Source organism: Artibeus jamaicensis, unplaced genomic scaffold, assembly GCF_021234435.1.
Source record: "Artibeus jamaicensis isolate MK-2021 breed Jamaican fruit bat unplaced genomic scaffold, CSHL_Jam_final contig_525, whole genome shotgun sequence".
In the NCBI taxonomy this organism is placed as follows: Eukaryota; Metazoa; Chordata; class Mammalia; order Chiroptera; family Phyllostomidae; genus Artibeus; species Artibeus jamaicensis.
The window spans coordinates 2,577,299-2,603,051 of NW_026521874.1; the positions used below are offsets into that span (position 1 = coordinate 2,577,299).

A 25,753-nucleotide genomic window follows, 5' to 3' on the forward strand; every position below is an offset into this window, starting at 1 on the left:
CCTCCGGTCTCTGACCTCGCTGGGGCACAGTCCAGCTGAAGGCCCCTCAACTGCTGGGTGTGACTGGGTCACTGCCGTTGACCTCACGCCCCACAGCGCTCTCCCCCCACCACCACCGGAAGGGGCCTACCCAGCACTGTGGGCTTCCTCCCTGCGGCACACCCGGCCTCCCTGAGCTCAGGGACACTGGACGGCCTTGAGCACCGTGCAACCATGGCCTCACACAGGTCACTACAAGGGCACCTGTTCACAGGGAAGCTGCAATAAGAAGGCAGGGTGTCTCCTTGTCTCGGCCACATCAGCGGGGAACATGCGTGTGGAATGGCTGCTCTCTCCACCTTGGCATGCGTCTAGAACGACCGCTAAAGCATTACTGGTCTTGATTTAAGCATTACCGAGAAATTTGAGTTAGCAGGCAAATGTGCACCTATGAAATCCATAGAAAACAAAGACTCTTCTAATAAGAAGTCACGCTCTCAAGAGCGTGCAGAGATTTACACTCATACAAATACACAGGCGTGTGCAGGCCCCGCAATCGTGGGCACACACAGGAAATATACCTTTTGTATTTCTCAGAAAAAACACCACATTCTGGTCCAGAAACTCCTCAGGAACAGGAGCACACATCACATGAAGATACATCTTTTCCACAACTTGGGTGACAGTTCTCTGAAACAGGAGGAAGAAACCCATCACCCAAGACGACCCACCCCCCAGACACCCTAACACCCCCCTGAGCCGTCCCCTCAGTGCCAGGGTCCGAAGTCACTTCCCCACCATGCAGACACAGCTGTGACACAGCAGGCACTAGCGGCAACCGCACCGGGACACTTCTGCTGACTCCCAAGGCAGCTGCACTTCGACCAGCCACCCCAGCCGGTTCCCCAGGCCACAAACTGCAACCGCCCAGGCCTGGCCCAGCTTTGGGGGCCAGCCGAACACCCAGGGCGGGTCGGTGTGGCCTCATTCAGCACGGGTCAGGCTGAATGCTGGCATCTCAGCTTTAACCCCAACCCCACCCCCACCCCTGGGATTCGCACAGGAAAGGGCCAGCTCAGCTGGTCTGGGCCGCCCAAACCCTGCACCTGCTGAGGTTTTCAGTTGGGCCCTCGGCCAGCCCCTGGGTGATGACCTCCAAGACTGTGGAACATCCTGCCTGACTTGAGAGCCTTTCTGTCCCTGGGGACTCGGGTCCTCCTGTCAGACAGTGGACACTAACCAAGTGATTTCCAGTGACGCTGCTTTCTGTCTGCCCAGGGCCCAGACTCACACTTCGGCAGTCTGACCTCTGGGGTGCTGGACACTGAGGACCCGAGGTCAGACACGCGGCACCTTATGCCTGTGTGACTGACCCCAGTGAAAACCCTGAACGTCAGGGCTCAGGTGGGCTTCCCTGATGGGCAACACTTCATACAAGTGGTCACACAGAGCTGCTGGGACAATGGCTGTGTCCATGTCCTCCCCCCAGGAGGCACGCACCGTTGTCCAGTGGGCTCTGCCCAGTCTGCTTGTCCCCGTAGACTCTGATCCGAGCTCTCCCACCAAACAACCTCAGCCACGAGTCCAGAAGCCTGTCCGGGCTCTGGGGGCCACTGTGGCGCAGCACTGCACCCAAGGGCAGCCTCCGGGACCCCCTGCACAGAAGTTTGTCATCTCCACTCCCACACGGCGCGTCCCTGGTCCTAACTGTGTCAGTTACACATCAAAAGGCAGGGAAGTCTCATCGCCCCCCTCCCCCACGAGGAAACGAAAGCACGCGAACCTTGGCAGGCAAGTTTTCCAAATTCTCTTTGTCCACTTCTGTACCCGCCACGCTGCTGATTAACGACGGAATTGTGGAACTGTCTTTCAACAGCAAGTTCTTAACTGCAAAACATTATTCAGTGAGCGAGAGGCACCAGTCAGAAAGCTGGGTTCTCTTCCACCAGACCAGACGCGCATTTCACTCAACGGGTGTGGCACCAAAAAGGTGTCCTTGCATTTATAAATGGCTCTATCACAGCCTGGACTCGCATTGTAACTAGGAGATTTGTGTTGCGGTTTTGACGGTCCTCAATCAGAGATTTAGTGTGTGTGTGTGTCTTCTATTAGGGTGTCCACCCAGTGACTTCCCAGAGTTTCACTTAAAAAGGATATTTATCAACACGACGAGAACTGCAGCTGACACTATAACATCTACTCCTTTTCCACTATGAAACTTGAAATTTGTGGAGGGGTGAAATGAAAATAAAAACGATCACGTATCTCTCAAGCCCGCTGTTACTGGGGCAGATCCGGAAACCCCGGAGGGCAGCAGCCCTGAGAGTTTCGGACAAGTCCAGTGATTACACAGAAGAGAGCCCTTCCCCGGACGGTTCAGCTCTCACTTGGAAAGGCTCCGTGCGCAGTTGGGGTGGCTTCGGAATCAAATCAACTCTCGGGGTTGGGGGGGGGGCGCAGCCTTCAAGGATGTGTCCCACCAAGCCCCGCCTCCCTCCCGGTGAGAAGCGGAAAGGATCCAGGGGCCCGGGCACGCCCCTCCGCACTGCCGCCCACCCAGCACGTCCTAGGACCACACCTGACGTTTTATCAGTTTTATCAACAACCCCAACTTGCTGAGGCTCCGCCTCTTCTTCCTTGTTTTCCTCCTCAGACGCGGCAGGAGCGTCGCTCTCTTCACAGCCACGTACATGGAAAGAAAGAAAAAAACCATGACTGCCTCACTCTGTGAGAGCCCAGAGAGCCGAGGGACCGGGTGAGGCGGAAGAGCCCGGCTCAGAAGTCCGCTAGAGGCCTCTGAGCGGAAGTGACCCCGGTTGACCCGGAAGTTGGCTGGGGGCAGTTGGCCGCCCTCCACCCTCCCTGCACTCGGCTGGTAACCTAGGTTCCACCCACTGTCCTGCGGCGGGAGGCGTTTTCAAGGACACAGCCTGAGAACTACCTGGGGCTGAGACCTTCCGGATGGTGACTGTGACTGAGCCGTGCGGAGGCCTCCCTATAAACTAAGATCATGGCGGGCTGAGATGGCCTCGTCGTGCGGGCGCCCAAAACGAGCCGCAGAGGGCAGCCCCCTTGCTTATTAAACCTCTCACCTTTGCATCCGCCCTTCTCCATCTCTCCTGGCTCTTCACGTACAGGGGTCAGTCTGTAAACCAACGCGGTCATACAGAAATACCTGAGGCAGCCTTAATTGACTCAGGGAAGAAGACTAGCACAAATTCTCTTGGAGACGAAGGACACAAGAATGATCACATACGGACAACCAGCCCAGAGGAAACATTAATGACCAAAACGTATTTAAAAAGACGATCAGTTCCACTAAGGACTGAAATGTCAATTAGTATAAGAAAGCGCCTCTGCCGTTCATCTATAGTAAAGAATATAAAGATTGACCACGTCCAGTGGGGGCGAGGCTCCTGCCACACAGGCACCTGTTGGCATTGGGCATGGCCTGGCGGGGCCTTTCTGCAGAGCAGACTGGCAGGACCTACTCACACTGCAAATGCACACACCCACTAAAGCAACAACCCCATTTTCATATGTCTATCCCACAGAAAGTGTACATATGTATGTATATGTATACGTGTATGAATATGTATATGCATATCACACACACACATATATAGGGTCTGGCAGAAGGAAGGCCTGCTTGAGTGTAGTTGGTAGGGTAATAATATGGGTATAATAATTTATCATTTTAATTTGAACAGTTCACCTAAAATGTCCCATGGTGTGCTTGAGTGCAATATTGTTATGTTACAGAATGACATGCTTATGATTTTGTAATTTTAAAAAAGCATGCCCTGGCTGGTGTAGCTCAGTGGATTGAGTGTGGGCCTGCGAACCACACGATCGCAGTTCGATTCCCAGTCAGGGCATGTGCCTGGGTTGCAGGCCAGTTGCCAGCGGGGGACTCACAAGAGGCAACCATACATTGATGTTTCTCTCCTTCTCTCCTTCCCTTCCTCTCTAAAGATAAATAAATAAAATCTTTAAAAAAAAATTCGTTATTTGTGCTGGACCCTGTATATAATGACCTTATTGATGAGTTTAGGAATTTTCTATCTGTCTTTCTATTAGCATTGCACATATACCATTATACAGAAAGAGACAGATACAGTGACAGTGGGACTGATTTGGGAAAGATCTGGCAGGAGACACACCACACTGACAGCAGTTACCCACAGGATGCCTGCACTCACTGGTGATTTCTGCCTATGCCCCAACTGGAGGGAACCAACAGCTGGGCACGTCCAACCAGCTGAGCTACCAACTGAGCACATCCAATTCAACCAGCTGAACTGCCAGGGCCAATGCGCTGTGGTTTTTGGAATCTCATTCAAGCATCCCTTTACAATGTCAAGTCAAGAGCCTCAGGAGATAGAAAGGACTGCTCTTCCGACCCTCTGCTGCCCCTGCCCCTGTCAAGGAGAGGGAGGGTGAAGCCTCGTTCCCAGGGCCGCTTCTCTCGCATTTGTGGACTGTTGATGGGCAGTGGGTCCTACTCTTGAATCTGAATGGCCTGTGTGAGCTAAGTGTGTGAGTTGTTCAAGCCTCTCTGGGCCGCAGCTTGCTCCTGTGTAAATGGGGTAGTGTCATTTTCCCACTTCATACCATTAATGAGCTGATACGAACGTTTGGAACTGCACCTGGGACAGGCTAAGTACTAAGTAAGTGTTTGCTCTGACTGTTCACTCGAGGCTGCCTTTCGAAGTGGACTGTGGGAGTCGGGGCCGGCGACCATAACGGTCTGCGACCTGCACTGGAGGCCGAGGTCAGCCAGTATAGGTCGGTGGCCCCGACGGGGAGAAAGTAGTAGGAGGGGCAGCCGCGGACTCACCAATCTCCACCTCCACCTCCTCGGGCACCATCTTGCGGTAGAAGAAGAGCGTGGCGGCAGCCTCCTCGTCGCTGGCCTGGTTAAGGAAGTGCAGTATGAGGTCCTCGGCCTCACCATCGTCGCGGGTCATGAGGTCCTCAAAGAGATGAGGGTCCGTGAGGCCGAAAGCCGTGTATACACGGTCGCGCATCCACAGCACCCGCAGGTCATCCATGGCGCCGAGAAGGGTCTCGCCCAGGGAGCCCAGCAGCAGCGGATGGGCGTCCTTGGCAACGACCCCCCTAGCAACGGGCGCCCGGACAACGGCCGCTATCGCGGGAACGATGTTTGCTGTCGCGGGACAAGCCCGCACCCCGCCCCTGCGCTCCCAGGGGCGCGAACCCAGACGCTGGAGGGAGGATGACGGCGAACCCTGGGGAAGGGCCAGGGCCTCCCAAGCCTGCTATGGGGGAAGTGGACCTTCCGCACCCCAAATCCCCGTCCTGACATGGGTCCACCCTTCTCCGAGCCCAGCTGCTGGGCAGCACGCCTGCTCCTTGGAAGCCAGGAATTGCTCAGACCGCTGTGACCAAGGACAGCTGACTGTGGACCTCGCAGTGCGCTGGGAGCTTTGTCCTGTGGTCCAGCATCCTGCCCGTGCTGCTGTAAGGAAATCCGGGCGAGAGGTGACCAGACGAGGTCACAGTATCCCTGAGGCCGCAGAAGCAAAGCTGAAGGCCGGGAAGGATTTGTCCGAGCCCCCTGCTGCTGTGGGTTAAAGGACATCGTAAGGGCAGATACCTTGGGAAGAGGTCCAAGAAAGGACTAGTTTCTTTACAGGATTTCGGGTCACGGAAGGAGCCAAGTGTTTTGGCTTCCTAGCCAAACCAAAGTGTAATAAAGCAAACTACTCACGTCTTAAAAATATAGATATATTTATTGTTCATCAGTGAAAAGTTCAATACTGATAAGAAGATGCAAATTTGTCCTTTCATGCATTCGGGAGCTTGGATTTGCTCAGTTGTCACCCCTTGCAGAGTTGAGCCCCTAGATCTCCATTTTCTATGTAGGAAATAAGTGGCAAGTTCTAAATATTTCTTAACATGTTAAACCAAAACCCAGCATCGTTGGCCTGGTTACCTGGAAACTATTGCTCGGAACTGCCTTATTTTCATGATCTTGAATTAAGATTTCTCAATAATCTTGCTGGAAATTTACCAGATGACATGCAAGCAAACCTGGCTTTAAATTTTTAATTGAGAAATTTTATTGTTTTTAAATGCAGACTGAAAAAGTTGTTGAAGTTATTTTTTTTTGTGCGTGTGGTTTTTCCAAAATGAACAAAATTCTAAAATGTCCATAAGAGCTCCCTATGCTATATGCTATGACTTCCTAAACTATTACAGGTTGAAAACTGAGACCAGAATGTTGCTTTAAAATGCCTATTCCAGCACTGTGGGTAGGAGGCACTCGGTGAACAGTATCTTTTCAAGCCGTACCCACAATGAAAGGAAAGGCCACAGGGCTCAGTGACCCGATCAGACACCTTTGCACTTACTAATGGACACAATTAAGTCCCCTTCGGGAGGAGGCCAGAGTCTACTTCCCTGAAGGGGACCCCTGGGCTTTTCACGACTCCATGAACACAGAAAACGAGAACTGGAAGGTGTGGTCCCCGTGACACTTCTCTTTAGGAAAGTAAACATATTTGGCACCGTCTAGACAATGTCTGTTCCTCTGGAGAGCTGGGTAGAGAGAATCAAGTCTGCACTGAGAACTGTGCCACGACAGTCCTACCGAAGGCTTACGGGCAGAACAGAGGGACTGCTGTGCAGACGGCCCCCGGAACCAAGAGCCGTGGCAAGAAGTGAAATTTCCCCTGGTGCCTAAAAGACACCATTAAACCATATTGCTAGAGAGTTCTGTTAGGACTATTAATGCTTACTGTAATTACATCCTACAGTTTCAGTGGAACAAATGACCCTCCACTCTCTGTTCCATCCCCTGGGAAGAGGTGTTCATTAGAATTTAAGAGGGGTCCCCAAGACTGTTCGCGGTGGGGCCCCGACGCGCCCCAGCAGGTGCCGCACATCTTGTGTGTCCTTGTTGGTTAGTGGTGCCCGGAAATCCTGACTTTCCTGGGTGAAACCGCCCCTGTTTTATTACAACAGACCCTTGGAGTAAAGTAATCAAAAAATGACCACTCGTGAGGGACAAGTTTGAGCCTGGACGGCATTATTTAGATTTCATACTCACTCCCAAAACTGTCCAACTTTCTGGGGGAACTTTGAGAGCAGAATCACTTTCCAGAGTTTCATCGGGACCCTTTTATGTTTGCTATTTTAATATCAAGGATGAGACCCGGTAATCTCAGATGACTTTGGGTAACATTTCATGGAGGAGCAGCGTAGGATCTTTCCTACATTTTTAAAAGTTTAATGTCATGATGTTCGGGTCATGCCTCTCAGCAAACAGGCCTTGAAATCACCCAGAGAGAGGCCTGAATTTAGCATCAGCATCACTTTAGCTTGTGAAGAACATTCCACGGTCTTCTACCAGCCGGGGTGACGGCGGGTGGCGGCAAACGAGCCTTTGCATCTCACGGAAAAGGTGAGACCGTGGAAACACTGCAAATTTCTTTGTGAAAATAATTCTCTAAAATCAGGTACAATAAAATATAAAAAATCAGCATAATTTACAAGAAGACAGATCGGAACATTCAACAGGACTGACATCCATGTAAAACCAAATGTCAAGGGAGCTGGTGAACTTAAAGACTCTAAATTAATGGCTAACAATCAGTTTTAAAGTTTAGTTGAACAATTAGTTTAAAGTTTCCATTCACTCTACATGCCTTCATCAGACCTTTATTTAGACTTAGTCTGAGAGTCAAACAATTATCAACGCACTGTGTTCAGGGCAGGCTTCAACCTCTTCACGGCAGAAATACCTTAACTTGTATTTTGGTATAAAAATACACGGCTGACTGCTTTTCACCTTTCCTGCCCTCAATATGAACCCCTTCGGGTCCAGTCCCACCAGCCAAGCCGGCCCACACACGTTCCAGCCCCCACCGTGCTGCGCCTCCGCCAGGCGCCCCCTGCGCTGTAAGGCTCCGTGTGCAGTTTCTTCCAAACACACAATCATCGTCACTGGTTTTACGGAGGGATAACAGGGTGAGAGGTCTTTAAAAATACATACAAGCAGGATAACCCTTGTTGTAGGTCCGATTATCCCACTTCCCCAATTATAAAACAAGACAAAATCGTAGAAACCATCTCCTACTCGTAATTCTAGGCAGCCTACAGTAAAAAATGTTCACATACTTTTTAGTCAAGCAGAATAATGTGTCTTGATTATCCGTCATTAATGTTTTTAAAAAACTATACTTAACTTCAGCTGTTGGAAAATATCATCTCACTTCAGGTGACAGAATAACTCTGGTTTTTTTTTCTTTTTTTAATAAGGTGAAAAGGAGTTAAGTACCTAAGACCATGTTCAATTAGCCATTCGGCATGGACTTCTCTCCCCCAAGCCTGCATTTAAAAAAATGACTTGAACGTTAACTTTTGGCATTAACTTACATTTGCTCATCATAAAAACCGAAATAAATTTATATATCTAAAATTGATAAACTGTACAAAATATTTAACATGAGGAAGAGGTATATCTTACAGAATTATTTGGCTCTATCATAAGGCAATCAATGAGGACAGAATTTTCCCTATCGTAAATCTGACATAAGCGAATCTCTACAACATGATAATTCTCTGTCACTCTGTGAGCTGGCCGGACGCAGCGACGCAATCATGCCACCTCGTCACTGAACTTCCACGAAAGGCGTCTGAACGAGAAAGGAACAAATTTGGTGCCTGCACCAACGTAGAATTTGTTCTGAAATTCTACCCTAGAAGAAAAAAAATTCCATGCGTTAAAGAAACGTCGCAAACAAATTTCCTAAAACAACTTTTATCGAGTTAAAAAAAAAAAGTACCTGCGCTGAAACTGCTTCGTCCCACACATGCCCTTGGCAGAAACTATTTGCACTCAGATGGAACCCACGCACACACCCACCCCGTGTCGGCGTCCTCGGTGTGTGACAGAAACGCTGACATGCCACCCCCCCCACACCCGGCACCACCATCCGCCGCCCCTGCCTTGGTTACTGGATACGCGGACAAGTAATCCAACACACACTGTAAAACACTAAGAAATACGTATGAAGTCTTTTACAAGATAAAGCAATCTGTCAGGCCCAAAGTGAACTGAAAATACGACTACTCATAATTCATTATTTGGCAAGTGCAAACCTGTACTTGCCGGTGGTAAATAGTTCAGAAACAAAACCCAACGATAAGTCAGGGGATCCGAATACCGATCCCAACGTTAGGAAGAATTAACCTAAATCAAGCACAGAAGTCTGTGTGGGTTTTATATTCATGTATTGGGGGGCAGGAGCTGGGGGGCTTTAAATAATAGTTCCCACGCCCCATGTCCCGCTCACCAGTGAAGGCGTATGGCGTGAAGGAACGCAGACAGCCCTTCCATGATCAGAAGGATGAAGATGGTCAGGACAGCGAAGAGCGCGATGACGGGGAGCAGCAGCAGGACCCCGTAGGTGGTGTCCACCCGGAGGCCCACGCGCATCAGCATGGCCCACAGGACGTCGGACAGCTCTGCGGAGGAAGCGTCGTGCAGTCAGCCCCCGCGCCTGCTCAGTGCGGCACTCGGTCAGCTGGCCGGACTGGGTTTCCTCCGGCCAGTCCCAGCTGCTACTGGGGAACTGACGCGCCCGCCTCTACCACATACAGGTGTCACCCGCTGCTCGTGTGAACCGTCTCGAACACAGAAGGGGACAGACAGGCCAGGGACACTGCAGGCCAGCCTCCCGGTGAAGCTCTTGAGCTCTGTCCCAACGCAGCTCTGGGCCGAGAGGGAGGAAGCTGGGCATCCCTGGTCCTGGCCGTGGCACAAGTGACCGGCTGGGTGTCCCTGCGACAGCGCCCACCCTCACCGGCCTTCAGTGTCCTCCTCTACAAAATAAAGGTGACAGACCAGATCCCTTCCAGCCACGAAATCCCAAACTTCTGGCTGTGCTAATAAAAACATCAGTGTGACAAGAATAAATTTAAACCCTATCACCGAGTTCTCACCAGCACGGGCAGGCTCCGCCCAGCAGCGGGGGCGCCCAAAGCAGGCTTAGTGATCAATAGTAAAACCGCCTTGTCCTCGTGCCTTGGAGGATTTTTGTCAAATCATTAAACACACTTTATTGTTGGTTTGTAAATATGTAAAGAAATGAAAAATAGTAAATCTACTTTTAAAATATAGGAAACATTGAGTATTAAATTGCCTTTTTTTTTTAGTAAAGAGAGAAAAAAAAGCATCCAGGGTGGTGGTCTGAACACTGTGCCTTCTCCCGGAACTGGGGCGAGCTGGGCCCCAACACGGCACAGGTGTCTCTGCCGACACTCAGCCAGTCGTCCCGCGTGGCTCTGAGTCTGGATTGGCTCCCACGTCCCCAAGGCCTCCCGAGTTCCCGAGCATCATGTCTTCCGGGACATTTGCATCTTCTTCGTCACAAGCACACCCCTCCTTCCTCTGGACAGGCGGACAGGCTGCCCTGGGTCCTTGGGCTGCTGTTGGTCCCTGAATGGGGGCTGGGCCAATGTCCCCAGGCCCATTCAGACCACGGAGGAATCGCCACTGTCTACCCCTAACTGTACTTTGCCCTCTGCTTGCCACCTCCCTCACTGGGTCCTCCATCCTGCAAAGTGTCGCCTGGGCCTAGCACTGGTGCATGGGCAGGCGGGCCACCACGTGCTCTGCTGTCTGCGCGTGAAGGCGGCCCAGGCAGACGGACTGACCCGTCCCCGGCAGACTCTGCCAGGAGCGAGCAGCTGGGCACTGACCACGGAGTGCACATGTGTGTGTATGTGCGGTGACCCGGCAGTGAAGCCGTCGTGGGGCACACGTGTCATGTGGCCAAGTGTCATCGGAACTGTGCATAGGGAGGACTGCCTGCCATCAAAACCACTGGCCGGCGTGGCTTTAGGACTTGAGAGAAACACACGCTCCTACTCGGGAAGGCGGGACTGAATAAAGTGCCAGTGACAACAAGAACAATCGTGGTGATGGCAGAGAGAGCGACAGGGTCAGTGCCACAGCCCCCAAGCCTCCCCAGGCCCTCCTGGCCCTGGGGTTTCCACGGCAGCCTGAGGCCGACGGCCACCCCGGGGCTCCACATGGTCAGTAGCTGAGTCCCAACGATGCACCGTGGCGCAGAAAGACGGCGCCGGACTTCCCTCGCAGATTTAAACCGTCCGGGGAGCCGGCCGCACTGCTGCGGGCAACACTTACGTGCGTGAGCCAGGCTGAGGGCCCAGAGCCTCAGGTAGGACGCGGTGTTGGAGATGCAGCCCAGGCAGTACTCGATGGAGTGGATCACCTGGGTCATCAGGATTTCTCCAAAATTGAACTGGGGGAGAGAGGGCGCGGCACGGTTAGAGTCCGAGTGCCACACACACGCTTCCATGGGTTACGAGTCGGCCCCGCTCTCAGAACCGCTACATGAGAACCTGTGTCTGGGATGCTGCTGAGAAGGTGCTAGGGTGTGAGGGACAGGGAACCACAAGACGGGGGTTCTGCTCGCCAGCCCTCCCGCCCCAGGCCCCCGTTTCCCGTGAGGACTCAGAGGGGCTGGACTAGAACAGGGATGCCGTGCGGCCCGAGATTCCTGAGCTAGCCTCAAAGACAACTCGGCCAGTCCCGGCCACAGAGTAAGTGCGTGTGGGTGGGGCACAGAGGCGAGCAAGCCGGCCGCAAGTCCCCCGAGGGGAGTGACTCGGGGCCCCGAGCGTGAAGTGGCTTCAGGACACTGGGCCCGGGGATGCTCACAGTCATGGTCCTCGGAACTAACCCATCGTCCCAAACGAAACACGAAACCACTGACGATTACAAAACGCTGATGACAAGAGATCTGGTTCTAGGAATTTCTGAGAAACTCCAGAGGTGCGGAGCGGCGCAGTGCTGGGTCCTGTCTGCCCAGCTCCGGGCCTCTCTTCTCTGGGGGGAACCGCGTCCTCGCCGTCTAATCCTGTACCCCCGACCACAGCTGTGCTCTGAGTGACTTAAAGTCACTCTGAATGTGACTGTGTTTGGAGAACAGGGCTTTCAAGGAGCGAATGAGGGTTACCTGAGGTCATCTGGCCTGGGCTCTCATCAAAAGGCCCGGGGGCCGCGTGAGAAGAGGGAGAGGTCCCAGGGACAGGTGCGCAGAGAAAGACCGTGTGAGGGCACGGGGAAGGCAGCCATCTGCAAGCTGAGGGCAACGGCCTCAGGAGAAGCCGACCCTGCCAACGCCTTGATCCTGGACTTCCAGCCCCCAGTCACCTGTCTGCTCCAACCCAGACTCCCGTGAGGAAACTCCCCTGGAATAAAGTCCGTCACGGTCCGCACAGCACCTGCATGGTTCCTGGGACCGAGACACCTTCCCGACAGTGGCTGGCACACCCGCACCCCACCAGCAGACACCACCTGAGGCCTTCGCTCCAGTTTGTAAGACTCTCGCCGTGGCTCTGCACCCCCCGTGGGCCCGGGACGCATTACCTCCTCGCCGGTCACGGCCCTGCACCCGTCCTCCATGCGGCTGCTCCCCTCCTCCACGTCCTGGCTCCCCAGCAGGGACACCTCCTCCTCGCTGTCCTTCCGCACCAGCGTGTAGCCGCTCTGCCAGCAAACACAGACACGGTCAGCGCTGCTGTCAGAAGCCATGGTCAGGACCAACCCGAGTTAGAGCCCCCTCGCTTCTCTTACTGACTTCAGTCTCTTCAGAAGTAAAACATTCTTTAAAGGAAAGTGAGCACTTCACACCCATTAGGATAACTACTACGTAACAAAAGCACAAAGAAGAAAAGATGAAAAAAATGCAAACACAAAATTTTTTTGAAGAGCATGTGCAGGTGAGGGCGCTGCTGCCGTGGGACCCCGGGCGGCTCTGCAAACAAACAGTGAGCACGGAGCCGGCGCCGGAGCCAGCGCCAACCCAGCGCTCCCATGTCCGAAAATGCCCTTACACGCTCGCGTTCACAGCAGTGTTGGTCACAACAGCCGACAGGTGCACAAAACCCAAGTGTCCACTGTCGCATGGACCCATGAACAGAGGGTGGTCAGTGCCCAGGGGAACATGGTCAGCCCGGGAGGGGGAGGAGCCTGTGGCACAGGCTGCTGCTCGGAAGGACCCGGAGGACACTGCCGGGGGAGAGAGGCCGGCCGCAGAGGACAGGCCGGGTGCTGAGACCGGTCCAACTCGGAGACGCACAGAGCTGGGCGGCAGGAGTAGGGGAAGGGGGGTATGGGGGAGTGTTTCGTGGGGACAGTTTTGTTTGGGAAGACGGTTGTCATGGAGATGGAAGTTGGCGGGGGTGGTGGCGCCACCACCTGAGTGTGCCCCGCGCCACTGACTGTGCGCTTGAACACGTGAGAAGGAAAATGTGTTATGTGTTATTTTACCACTATTTGGTATAACAAATACCAAATTTCTTATAGCTGGTATAGCTCAGTGGATTGAGCACAGGCCTGTGAAGCAAAGGATCTCGGTTTGATTCCCAGTCAGGACCATGCCTGGGTTGCAGGCCAGGTCCCCAATAGGTTACATGAGAGGCAAGCACACATTGGTGTTTCTCTCCCACTCTTTCTCCTTCCCTTCCCCTCTCTCTAAAAATAAATAAATAAGACATTTTTAAAAAGAGAAATAAAATGAGAAACTAGACGCACAAGAAGAATCTAGAAAGAAACTTAACATGGCTCATAGCAGAACGTAAAGGCATTATTTTCTGTTTCCCCACAATTTCTATAGTTGTTATACATTTTTATATTAATAAAAATACTTCTGAGGATAAAAAACAAGTGGCAAGAATAATAAAACGTTTTGACCGGCAGGACTGGGCTCAGACCACTAGCAGCCCCGCCCCCCGGGGGCAGGGCCTGTCTCCGAGTGCAGACATGGCTGGCTCGGGCTCCGGGCATGTGGCACCTGCAGAACAGGCAGCCCCAAGGTCCACATCCAGGAAGCTCTGGCTTTTGAACAAGAGACTGAGGACCTCTGAAAGGTGTTTTCTGCACCAACCCTTCTGTTGCCAAAAGGGACCCCGTGCCCCACCCCAGATGCGTGCCCATGCCCTCACTCACCCTGCTGACCCCGAAGCAGCCGCGCCCGTTGTGCAGCCAGAGCAGGAACAGGGGCTTCCCCAGGAAGAGGATGGGCACGGACAGCGCGGTGACGGCCAGCAGCAGCCTCTGGACGTGCTCCTGGGGGTACAGAAGGAGGAGGGTCAACGGTGGTGCACACACAAGCGGTGTCCACGCGCACTGGACCACGGCAGCAGCAAACAAACCGAATGCCCCTCTGTTTATTAACAAGGAACATACGCAGCGGAAGCCAAACCGCCTGGCCAGTGGGCCACGTCCTCCACCCCCAGCATAGTTCTGATGCTGCCGAGAATGGCAGGCAGAAGAGGCTTTCGTTGGGACCAGGAAGGAATTGGTAGGAAAATTCCAAAAAGGCAAACTCTAGCTGTTACCTCCAGCTACTATTTCTGAATACACTGTCAATGGGAAAATACAAACAGAAACTGTATGTTTTTCTATATCCATGGCTCTACTTTTTTTAACTATAATGACTACTTCAGGAATGTGAACTTGTACAGCTGAAAAATATGCAAACAGCATTCAGAAAACTAAAAACCTTTCCTTAAAATGGAAGCGGTCTTACAGTTATTCAAAGACCACTCAGGAGCGGAGCAGGCGCCTGCTGGCACAGCCACTGCCGTGGGGGTGGGTTAGAGGGTCGGGAGGCAGGTGCTAAACATAGGACCAGACGGGGCGCTGTCTCCTGCTCAGCCCTGTCTGGGACCCTCCCCGATAAACATGGGTTCTCAGAGCCGTGCCCTCCACTCGGCCACAGGTGGCAGGATCCGTGTGTGAGCTCTTGTCTCAGACAACCAGCATCCTTGCCCTGAAATGCCGACGGGAGTGGGGGCCGTGGGCAGAACCACGTCCGGGTCGTGAGCTGCACGGTCAGGCAGACCAGGTGTCCATCCGGGGGCCTGAGCCACCCGAAAGCCACCACCCACCCCGGGAGGCCGAGGCGAGAGTCAGGAAAGGGCAGGGGAGGAAGGCAGACCTCCAGAGTGCAGTGGGGGCCAGAGAGAGGCGGTCCCTCCCTGACCTCTCTGCCCCCAGCACCCGGGACCCACTGGGCTCCGCTGAGTCTGCCTGTGTTGCTCTGCAAAGGCCCCGAAAACAATGACAGGATGCGATTCTAGAATCGCCAACAGAAGAAGTACAAATAGGAGGAAGAAATGCAAACCGTTCACAAAGGACGCCTGTCTGCCGCGCCCCGAGAAGCCCACAGTCAGCTACCGGAGCTTCCGATCGGACTCTGGGCTGCGAGCGGTCAGCAGGCCCAATGGGCGGGGTCCACAAGACTTAAAAAACAGGCGGGCGCCACCCAGCTCGGGAGCACCGGGGGTGTGACGGTGATGGCGGAGAGGACTCCTGTGTCCCTTGGACGCTGTACCACGAGGCCCATGACATCCTCCGCACCGTCCTGAGGGCAGGGCACTGGGGCCCTGGGACAGCACGGGCTCCCGTCCCCGAGCCCGTGGGAGGGGCCGCACTCCGCTAAGGGCTTCCACGCACTAACTCCGTGCTCTGAACGAGGGGGTCCCGTTGTCACGGCCACTGTACCGACGAGGGACCAGGCCACAGCAGGCAAGTACTGTGGTCGGAGTCCCTCCTGGAGGGAGCGGCAGGGCTGGGGCGGGCAGCCCTCGGAGCCCACACTCTCAGCCGCGTGCCCCACTGCACACGGCGGCACCACGCGAACGCACGGCGACAGAGAAGCCAGTTCCAGAGACGACTGCCATGCTGTGGTCCAGGTGCCGACACCCTGACGACCGGCCTCAGGCAGAGACTGACTCAGGGACACTGGACAAACGGGGCACTGGGCCGCCCTGGGGAACCCACCAGTGACACGTCTGGACGGCTCCTGCGTGGCAGCGGGTCTGGGTTTCACTGCCTGCCCAGCACCCCCAGCACGGCGTCCGGAGCAGGCCGGCGTCCGTCTGGGACGCCACAGGAAGGGGCAGAGCCCCGTGCGCTGGGCAGGCCTGGAGAGGGCACCGGCCAGCAGACCCCAGCAAAGGCTGCGGGAGGGCTGCCCGTCAGCTCGGGGGGCGGGAAAGACCCTCCTCACCTGGCCCGAGTACAGGCCGCTCGTCTTGCTCCCCGGGAACAGAAACATGTTGATGAACTCGATCAGGATGCTGGGGGCGGCCCTGGAGGTCTCGGCGGAGTACACCAGCCACTTGTGGAAGATCATGAAGATGAGGTACCCGAAGATGCAGAGCAGGAAGAGCAGTTCCGGGACGGACACCAAGTAGATGTTGAACTTCTTCCTGAAGTGCCTGGGAAAAGAGTAACCCGTCAGCCCACCAGAGAGACCGGACTGAGACACGCAGCCAGTTTCTCGCGTGGAAGCCCACCGCAGCCCCCCCGACGTCGGCCTCCAGACTCACACCGGTGACTCCGGCATCACGGAGAGCAGTGTGAGGACACCAGCAGGTGTAGTCAGAGAGAAACGGCACGACCCCTTTCTCTCGCTACTCTAGCTCTCACAGACAGACAGAGGGTTTGCTAATTTATAATAAATAATAATAAAACGAGAAAAGTCAAGTCTCTGAATGAACGGGAACACACACCGCCTGCATCCCCGTCACTTGAACACACAAGTGCCTGGTCTCCTGCCCTCACTGCCCGACCCCCAGCGGGCACACACTCTGTGCTCAGTCAACATCCACCACGTGAAGGAGCCGACGAAAGAGCCAAAAAGCCGTGCCGCCAAACAGAATCGTGCAGCGCGACACCCGCCACCACCGGCGGCCCGCCATCCAGGGGCAAAACAACGAAGGCCAGACTGGCCGCAGAAACCCTGCTTTTACACAGGCTGTACTTACAGGTGGTTAAATATTCCCAGAACGACTCCGAAAGTCATGTGGATAATTCCCAAAATCACAGACATTTTCATTTTGAACGAGTTCAGGAAAGTGAGGCGATTCGTGGCCAAGTTCCAAATCTGAAGACAAAACAGACAAAGCGAGCTGTAACGAACGCCCTCCAGGTGCCCGGGGCCGCGCGGCGCTGGGGCTGAGGTGGGAGGCACCCGCTGCTCAGCCGGGCAGCGCCGCTCGGCCACTGCTCTCCACGCCGTCACCCTGAGAGCCGCTGCCTCCCAGCCCAGGGCCACAGGCTGCCGCAAAGCAACTGCACCTTCAACGCAAGCTCCAAGGATGCCAAGGAAGCAGGGCCGAGTTTAGGGAACACGCCTAGGAGGGACACGGAGGAGGAGAGCGAGAGGACGCGCACCCGGAGCTCAGGGGACTGAGTGGTCCCTCTGAGGGCAGCGAGGCGTGGGGCGAGCAGTCCTGGGGTCTCCGACCCTCGGCGGGACATCAAGCATGTCACCGCCTCACGGACACATCCAACACACGGTCTTGCAAGTATATTTTACAATATACAGTTTAACAGCGTAAAAAAAGGACGGATGAGCTCACTGTTCTGAAGCAGGACCAGGGTCTCAGAGGGCGGGGCTCGGGGCTGCGGACGGGCGAGAGCGAGGCCGGCCCGCATGGCTGACCCCAACGTGCAGCATGGGACCGCCTGCAAGCGTGAGGTTCATCACCAGACCTCTTCCCGGCAGGAAGTGCCCACGCGGCTCCGCCCCTGGAGGGCACAGGCGCTGCGCCCATTTTACAGTTAAACTGAAGCTGGTGCAGTGCCGGGTGGGCACCAGAGATGTCGGGGGACCCTTGTGCAAAGCACACAACTATCCCACCGCCATGCTGCACCCTGGAAACCAGCACACATGATACTGCGTGCAAACCGCAGTTGGAAAAGAGAATTACAGAGACAGAGCCTCTGACCCTTGCCGGACGGTGAGAAACCACCCTGACAGCCAGCACTGGGCCGCGCCCCCGCACGCCCAGGTGACGGCAGGGAAGCGTGCACTCACGGGGTCGATGCCGAGGGGGTAAGGGCCTTGGAACACGCCGGGGACACTCGGATCCAACTGCAAGACCCTGTTGTGCTTGACCACGCTCTCACTGGAACAGAAGGCGAGTGAGGAGGAGGGCGGAGTCCGGACCAACGCTTCTCCTCCCCAACCCCTGTGTGGCTACGGGACCCCCGTGTGGCTAGGGGACACGTACTTCCAAAGCGACATCCTGCTGCGCTCAGCAGCCGTGTGGCTGGCACTGTACATGGCAGACACGTTCCAGCCGGAGCCGAAGATGTTGACAGACTTGGAGAAGCAGTCATTGTAGATGAGGCCCGTGTACACGGAGAACAGCCCCATCAGCAGGAGGATGTAGCGGCCATTGAAAAACATGCGTGTGATCTGTGGAATGCAGCGGGGGCTGAGTGACCTCGGCTGGCTCATTCTCCACCACTCCCCTCGGGGCTCTCAAACACAAGGCCACGTCACATACGTCCCGGTCACACCGAGAGGACCCGCCCGCACCTCTGCCGTCTCAGGCAGGTGGGTCATGGCCATGGCCACACCTGGAGCATCTAGGAGATGGCCCTCCTGTGGTCCAACGGAAGAGCACCACCACCCAGGCGGACAGGAGGAGCAGCCGCGCTGGCGCCCTTACCTCCTGGGACTGAGTCAGCCTCGGGTGGTCCTCATTCAGCACCAGCAGGAGGGCGAACAGGAACATGACGAAGCCGTGTCCGAGGTCTCCGAACATCACGGCGAAGAGGAAGGGGAAGGTGATGATGTTGAAGAGAGCTGTGGGGGAAGCAAGGACGGCTGACCCGTGGCCGAGGCAGAGCCGCCCCCCGCCCACCCAGCCTCACATGCAGCACCCCACAGCGACCCGGCGGGCCCAGGCCGGCGCCGCGCACCACACGACACAACGCGACGGGGGCCGCCGGCCTGCCCGCCGAATGGCGGCCCCCCGCTCTCAGAGCCGCGCATTCGGGCGCCCAACCTGGGTTCACCTCCCGGTAGCTGCCCACTCCGTAGGCATCCACGATGTTCTGGAAGCCCTCGGTGAATTTGTTGGTGCGGATCAGCGTGGGGGGCGTCTCCTTCGTCGGGATGGTGTTCATGAACGAGGGGATTGCGGCACCGCTCTCTCTCTTCCACACAGAAAAGAGAAACAGGAGAAAAAAATCACCACCCAGGGGCCCTTTCAACACTGACGCCTGCCACGGCGTGGCGGGCCCGTGGGGACAGACCCACACAGCGGGATACTAAACAGTTATTTTCAAAACCAGAAAAGTTTGCCCTGAACGGGGTGGCGCAGTTGGCTGGGCAATGTCCTGCAAAGCGAAAGGTCGCTAGTTCGATTCCCAGGGGCCTGGGTTGCGGGTTCAGTTCCTGCAGGGGGCGCATACGAGAGGCAACCAATCAGTGTTTCTCTCTCGCATGGATGTTTCTCTCCCTCTCTTCCTCCCTTCCCCTCTCTCTAAAATTAAGTAGATAAAATCTTTCTAAAAAAAGTTTTATTAGGTGAAGAGAACAGTCTCAACAGCATGCAATGTTTTCTGAAAAAAGGAAAGAAAAATACCCATTCACGTCTGCTTATCTGGGATGAGAACCGCACAGACGCATGGGGACCGAAACACGGGCCGTCTCTGAGCAGGGGCCCGGGCTGCGTCCCTCACTCAGAAGAGCAAGGTGAGAACACCTCGCGCACACGCCTCGGGCGGCTGGCGCTCCGGAGTCCGGCCCCAGGAGGAGGCTCCGTGAAACGCGGTCTCCTTATGTGTCCACATTCACGGGCCGACCGCCCCAGACAGTGGGCGAGCACGGCGGGGCTGGCGGGACGGCCTTACCGACCCGTCCTCGAGCGCGCGGCGCAGGCCCTGCAGGTCGGCCTCGGGGCACCAGACCTCGGCGACCAGGCACTTGCTCGTCACGTCGAAGCTGCACATGTTCAGCGTGTGGTAGACGGCTTTCATTTTCTTCACCTGCACGACGCGGGCGCAGACCGACTCGGCGGCCTTACACAGCACCTGCCGCAAGTAGTCCTCGGTCTTGTGGAGCACCTGGGGAGGACGGGGGCCCGCTCAGCGGGGCGGGCGACCTGCAGTGTCTGCCCGGCACCTGCCGGCCCTGGACACAGCCACGGGGGCAGTTCCTGCCTCTCCCCCGACCCCGTGCCCCCGGACCCAGCACCACCCGGGGGCAGGAGGAAAACCTGGGCACAGCTGAGCCAATTTTCTCCTGGAGCTGGCTCTCCAGGACACGACCCCAGGGCCACAGGAGAGGCCAGAGGGCCTGGTGGCGGTGGCTGCAGCAGCACAGCCTGGCCGGGCGCAGATCCCCGGGGTCCTCGCCCATCGCCCACCTCGGCCCGGCTTCACGCCAACCCGTGAGCCACCATCTCCCGTCCTGTGCTGCCGAGCGTCCCTCCCCTCGGGCCTAAACAGGTCACAGTCGGCTTCTCCCACCGAGAGCCCCTCCGCCATAAGCAGACACGGGAGACAAGAGCCACACTTGAAACGGGCTCGTCTGTCCGACGGCGAGTCACACTCCATCACCACAGAGGGGAGCTTTCACTGCAAAGTCTGTCGCTCTCTGGGTGTAGAACAGGCTGCTAGAATGGAGCTGCCACGAAGAGGAGGCAGGTAAGCGACCTTCCAATCTCCCTGAAACGCCTCATAGGTCACCGCCAAAACACGCCACGGGAAAGCAGGAAGCGGGTGGGCGCACACGTGACGGCCCTGGCTGGGTGGTGGCCCACTCACGGTGTAGAGGTCCTGGATGCGGGTGTTCAGCCCCTCCTGGATCTCCTGGCGCTCCGCGGCCGTGCTCGGGTACGGGTACACGTGGCAGTGGTAGCTGCAAGACAGAATTGAGGCGGTGCACGTCCAGCGGAACACGGCCCCGCGGCGCCCGCCCCACACACCTCTCCCGATGGCGGCAGGGGCAGCAAAACTCTCCTGGATCTGAACTGGGACGACTCCCGAAACTCACCCAGTTCCAACCTCCAGACACGCACCACCCTCCCCGGGGTGGGAATCTTTAAAGAGGTTTGAGACAGAAACACAAAGATAATGCAAGACAGCAGTTGCCTTTTAAAAAGAGAAGTAAAAGGGAGACGGAAGCTCTGGTTCGCCAGCACCGCCCGGGCCGAGTGCTGCCGTGAGCCTCTCCCCCACCCACCTTACAGCGCCGTGCGTCTCGGGGGCCACGTGACAACAGGACACCCTGGGGCCTGCGGGGCAGAGCCCACCACCCACACCGCAGCCACCCCACTTAATGCTTCCCTTTAAGTTCTGACTCTTAAAATTAGCCCCGACCCCCAGCCCTGACGCCCCGGGCAGTTTTTCTGACACGTGATCAGCAAGTGGCTGACTGTAAAACCACCACCATTTGGCCCACGCGACACCTGAATGCCTTCCCCAGCCCGGCAACTGGGCATCAAACTCCAGGACACGGGATCAAAAACAAAGCCGAGCCCCATCCTCACCCCCACGAAACGAGGCAGCCACCTACGGTGTCCCCGCAGATGAGAAAGCGAAGCGCCTTCTTGTGCATGTTTGTTTGGCTTTGCGGTTGTTGACAAGAGTAAGTCACGGGCAGGTCCCTGCTCTGACATCCTCCCCACCTGCCCCAGCCCTTCACCAGTGTCCCCACCCTGTGAGCTGCGCCCCCTCCATTTTCACCACTGAGGACACCGAGACCCGGTGCCCTCATGCCATCCCCCATCACGCCCTCCCCCTGATACACGGGAGAAAGTCGCCCGGGGTTGGAGAGAAACCACGACCCCACTAAGTCTCCATGCAGCTAAGAGCAACAGGAAGGCACAAGATACTATAATTTGATTCTTTTTCCAATGCATCTTAAGTCTTGATTCCAAAAAAACATAAAACAACAAAACCCCAAATCTGAGAATGTTATTAACATGATCTCTACTTTTAAGTTATTTTAAGTGCTGTCCTGGCAAGAGAGAGAATGAAACTCTTAAAAACACGGGGTGACGGCGAAGAGGTCTCTGGAGGAAACCCGGCAGACCCAAGCCCCCGCGTTGCCCACCCCCCGCCCGACAGAGGCACACACCGGGAGAACCAGAGCCTCCAGGACACAGAAAAACAGGAAGCGAGCGCCGCTGCTTCTTACCAATCACATATCTTCTTCACCTTGTGGCCAATCTGCTCTCCCCAGAAGGATATTAGGAACACATGCCATTTCATGACTTCTCCCTGTGGAGTGAGCAGGACAACAGTCACTTCCGTGGCCACGGCCATCAGGGCTCTGCTGGTAGTGCAAACTCGGTCACCGCTTCGGTTTGTCTGCCAGCCAACACCGCCAGCCCTCGGCACCGTGGGTCCCACGACAGCAAGGTCACGGCCACCACCGCTCCTAGTAAACCGAACCAAACTGACACTCATAATGTGGGGTTTTTGGTCACTGGCAGACGTGCAGAGCGACAAAACTCGTGAGTCACCCACCACTCGAGTGGACAAGGTGACTTTCTTTCTCAACTCAAACTGTAAAAAAATGTCCTTATCAAGATGCATCTGGTGCAAGGTTTGCACACACTTGTGCTTTTACTTGGCGACGGGGCTGCTGAATCGGCCCCCAGCGCAGTAATCAAGCACTGGCCGCGTCCCTGAGTGCAGGGAGGGCAGATAAGCTTCCTCTGTGCGTGAGTGACGGTGCTGTTGGCCGAGACCCAGGTTAATGAACCAACAGCAGCTACTCACTAAGGCGCCTTCACAAAGAAACACAGAAACAAAGTCCGTGTTGCCTGCTGGACGAAACGCTGGGACCAGAGGCTGGCGGGCACCTCGCCGCTGCCCCCGGGAGCGGCGGCTCGGCGATTGCAGAGAATTCACGGAGCACAACGACCACGAACGACAAGGTCGGACGGTACTGACAGACGCCCCACGACGAGGCCGGAACAGGGCTCTGTCTGCCAGGCGCTGCTCCGGGGCCAGGAACTGAACGGACCGAGCTCCCTGACTGGGTGGGGGAGGGGCCCGCATTCCAGCCGGAGGGAAGAGACGCAGAGGATACATCCGTGTCCAGTGCAGGAGAGTGCGACAAAGGAGAGAGAGCGGCGGGAGGGAGGCTGGGACTCCAACGGGGTGAGCAGGGACGCCTCCCCGGGAAGGGACATGTGACCGGAGGACAGCAGTGGGAGGGGCACCCACAGGGCAGAGGGACAAGACCCCTGGAGCAAAGGGGGAGTAAAGGGGGACACAATCGAGGAAATGACAGGGCAGGGCAGGGTTGGGACAGAGTGGGAAGGCGGGACCCAGGCTTTGAGTCTCCCGCTGGGAGGGAGGCGGCACCTGGGGGACAGCAGTGACCGGACTACAGCTGCCCAGGACACCCCGGGGGCCGGGAGCGGGGGATCTCAGTGGGCGGACGGAGGCTCCTGCAAAATGGAAGCGTGTCAGGTCCACGGGCTCAGGTCCTGGGGCAGGTGGAGGTGACGGGGGCCAGAGTCTCCTACTGTTTAAGGGACAGGCCATCGTGGACTAGGCACAGGGGAAGGAGAAGAGGAAGACGAGGGCCCAGAGTGACCCCCCGGCTTTGGCCCTGAGGGGTCCGCGGACAGAGCTGCCACCCAGTGGGCTGGGCAGGCCTGGAAGGGCGGGCTGGGGGCAGAGACCGGGAAAGGTCAGTTCGAGGCATGAGGTAGAAAATCAGAAGATATAAACACCAGTGTGGTGCTTGGGGGAGAGGCCCCAGCTAGACCCGGGGGATGGCATTTAGAGCCATGGAACGACAGGGGACCCTGTGGGCAGAGAGAGGAGGGGGCAGTCCGAGACCGGAGCCCTAGGGCCCGGGGGCCGGGAGCAGGCTGGGGAGCCTCAGCAAAGCAGGGCCGTGGGGTCCCGAAGGCAAGGACAGAGGTGGGGGGGGCAGAGAGGACGCTGCCAGGGCCCGAGGAGGATATGACTGACGCGGTCACACGACAGGTGACACCAAGCACATCACTGATGGAGCCGTCCCTGAGGCCGACCGAGGGCCCTGGAGCCAGGCTGAGTGGTCAGAGGAACGTGGAAAACTCAGGACCGAACGATGGGGTGTGTCATCTCTGCGTCCTGCCTGCCAAAGACACTGACCTGAACCCCATCATGAGAACAGGCAGGACAAACCCAAACTGAGCGACGGGAAAGCTTCCGAAACAACGGGCCCGGACTAGTTTGAAATGTCAAGGTCATAAAAGTTAAGGAGAAGTTAAGAAATACCCCAGAAAGAAGGGGCGCCAGGAGCTGGGGCCAGGGAGCCCACAGGGCGGGTCCACCCTAGATCCCTGACTCCTCTGCCATGGAAGACGGGGCCGGGACAGCCAGTGGACGCTGGGCAGCAGCCGGCAGGCGGCAACATATCCACGGCGGCCTCGCGCCGGGCTGTGGCAGCCCGGGGAGGGGGAGTCCCGATCGGGACCACACCCGGGACCCAAGGACCGGGCGCCAGGCCAGCGCTCGCCCTCCGTGCTGGGCCTGCGCTGTGCGTGGGGCCGCGACACTCACCGTCTCGGGGTCCTCGAGGGGCTCGTCCAGCTCCGCGCAGGTCACGATGGTGTACCCTTTGCAGGCCCTCCACAGCATCCTCTCAAACGCTTCCACTTTGCCTTGGTTGATCAGGCCGGACACAAAGCTGTGAGACAACACAGACCGGCAGGCGGTGGTCAGCGGAGAGCAGCGGGTCCTATCAAACCCATTCGGGACGCAATGAAGACTCATTTTGGACAACGCGGTGCGGAAGGCCCTCCAATCGCCAAGTGTCTGAAATGCTGGACCAAGAGCTTTTGAAACATCCTTTCCAATGTTGAGCTGAGCCTCGGATTAGAGAAATTCTTAGCAATCAAAGCGATGGCACCTCGTGGCCGCCCCGAAGCCTCACACTGGCCTGGAGCTTCCAGCCAGCGTGGGAGATGGGTCTGCCCAGGGAGAAGACACTGACCCCTCACACTCTCCCCTCGGGGGCTGGGACCCCCCAGGGGCTACACCTTCAGTGCACGGAGGGATGAGAAGAAATTCCACCTCGCAAAGGGGCCTACAAGGACACCTTCCACTCTGGACGGGGAGAAGTCTTTGTGGAGAACTTACAACCACGGGTTAGAATTTACTCAGGCTTGGGGCTCAAATTCTCATTAAATGCACAGTATAAAAACAAATAAAAACAAGCCTCTCAGAGGAAGGAATGTAAAATGACTCCAGGCTGGTAGTGGGCTCTCAGACACCTAACAAAATAGAAGTCCTCTCTCTGGAGGAATAAGAGACCCTTCGAATCTGGTTCACGAATGAACCGACTCAGTTCAGCCCGCATCCCCACCATGCAGAGCAGGCCCTGCCGCTGCAGGGAGCAGGTGGCCCAGGGTCCCTGGAGTCACACCAGCACAGGCGTCCTTCTCCCCAGCTCACTGTGCCCGGAGAAGCAGCACCCGTCACACTCACTGGCGGCTGGAAGTTCACCGCAGCGGGCCCTTCTCCAGGCAGGGCCTTCGCCGCGGCAGGTCCAGACATACGTGTTTTCTTCAACAAGCGCCACCTTCTCCCATTCGAGCCCAGGCTTCCGAAGGTGCCCCCGCACCCACCCTGCAGAGCGTGCCTGCCCCCAACGCCCAGGCGTCACCTACCCCAGCTTCGCTCCCAGCCTCTGCATGGAGCTGTAGTCCAACAAGGAGTCACTGTCCAAGGTGGGGAATTCCTCGTAAGTGGGTTCAAACTGCAACAAGAGAGGAAACCACGTGTGTCCCGGGAGATATGAGTGTGCGCGTCACATTTCCCAACAAGTGTGTGGGGCCGTCACCACCTACTCAGGCCTGGGTGCTCAGGCCCCTGGGCGACCCAGACGCGACACTCAGCACTGATCAAGGAGGAGGACGGTTACTTCTGAATCTGTGAGCTACTGGCAGAAGTTTA

The 25,753-nt window shown here is 56.5% G+C and overlaps 2 protein-coding genes across 2 annotated transcripts in view; both read right to left on the bottom strand.

Moving 5' to 3' along the window:
* The window catches only part of DNAH10 (dynein axonemal heavy chain 10), a 94,411-nt gene extending 91,318 nt beyond the window's left edge, over positions 1-3,093 (bottom strand). Inside the window, exons 1-4 of the mRNA XM_053669841.1 lie at positions 3,072-3,093; positions 2,558-2,653; positions 1,763-1,866; positions 561-669 (exon numbers count right to left, since the gene is read on the bottom strand). Coding sequence (XP_053525816.1) covers positions 561-669; positions 1,763-1,866; positions 2,558-2,653; positions 3,072-3,093 — 331 coding nt within the window. The remainder of the gene's footprint in view (positions 1-560; positions 670-1,762; positions 1,867-2,557; positions 2,654-3,071) is intronic.
* Positions 3,094-5,716: 2,623 nt separating this feature from the next.
* The window catches only part of ATP6V0A2 (ATPase H+ transporting V0 subunit a2), a 29,392-nt gene continuing 9,355 nt past the window's right edge, over positions 5,717-25,753 (bottom strand). The window contains exons 5-20 of the mRNA XM_037160915.2: positions 25,468-25,556; positions 24,359-24,485; positions 21,990-22,072; positions 20,615-20,708; positions 19,700-19,912; positions 18,850-19,000; positions 18,511-18,647; positions 18,067-18,254; positions 17,871-17,961; positions 16,816-16,934; positions 16,056-16,266; positions 13,988-14,107; positions 12,407-12,526; positions 11,159-11,276; positions 9,303-9,474; positions 5,717-8,705 (exon numbers count right to left, since the gene is read on the bottom strand). Of these exons, the coding sequence (XP_037016810.2) occupies positions 8,606-8,705; positions 9,303-9,474; positions 11,159-11,276; positions 12,407-12,526; positions 13,988-14,107; positions 16,056-16,266; positions 16,816-16,934; positions 17,871-17,961; positions 18,067-18,254; positions 18,511-18,647; positions 18,850-19,000; positions 19,700-19,912; positions 20,615-20,708; positions 21,990-22,072; positions 24,359-24,485; positions 25,468-25,556 (2,133 nt within the window). The 3' untranslated portion in view covers positions 5,717-8,605. The remainder of the gene's footprint in view (positions 8,706-9,302; positions 9,475-11,158; positions 11,277-12,406; positions 12,527-13,987; positions 14,108-16,055; positions 16,267-16,815; positions 16,935-17,870; positions 17,962-18,066; positions 18,255-18,510; positions 18,648-18,849; positions 19,001-19,699; positions 19,913-20,614; positions 20,709-21,989; positions 22,073-24,358; positions 24,486-25,467; positions 25,557-25,753) is intronic.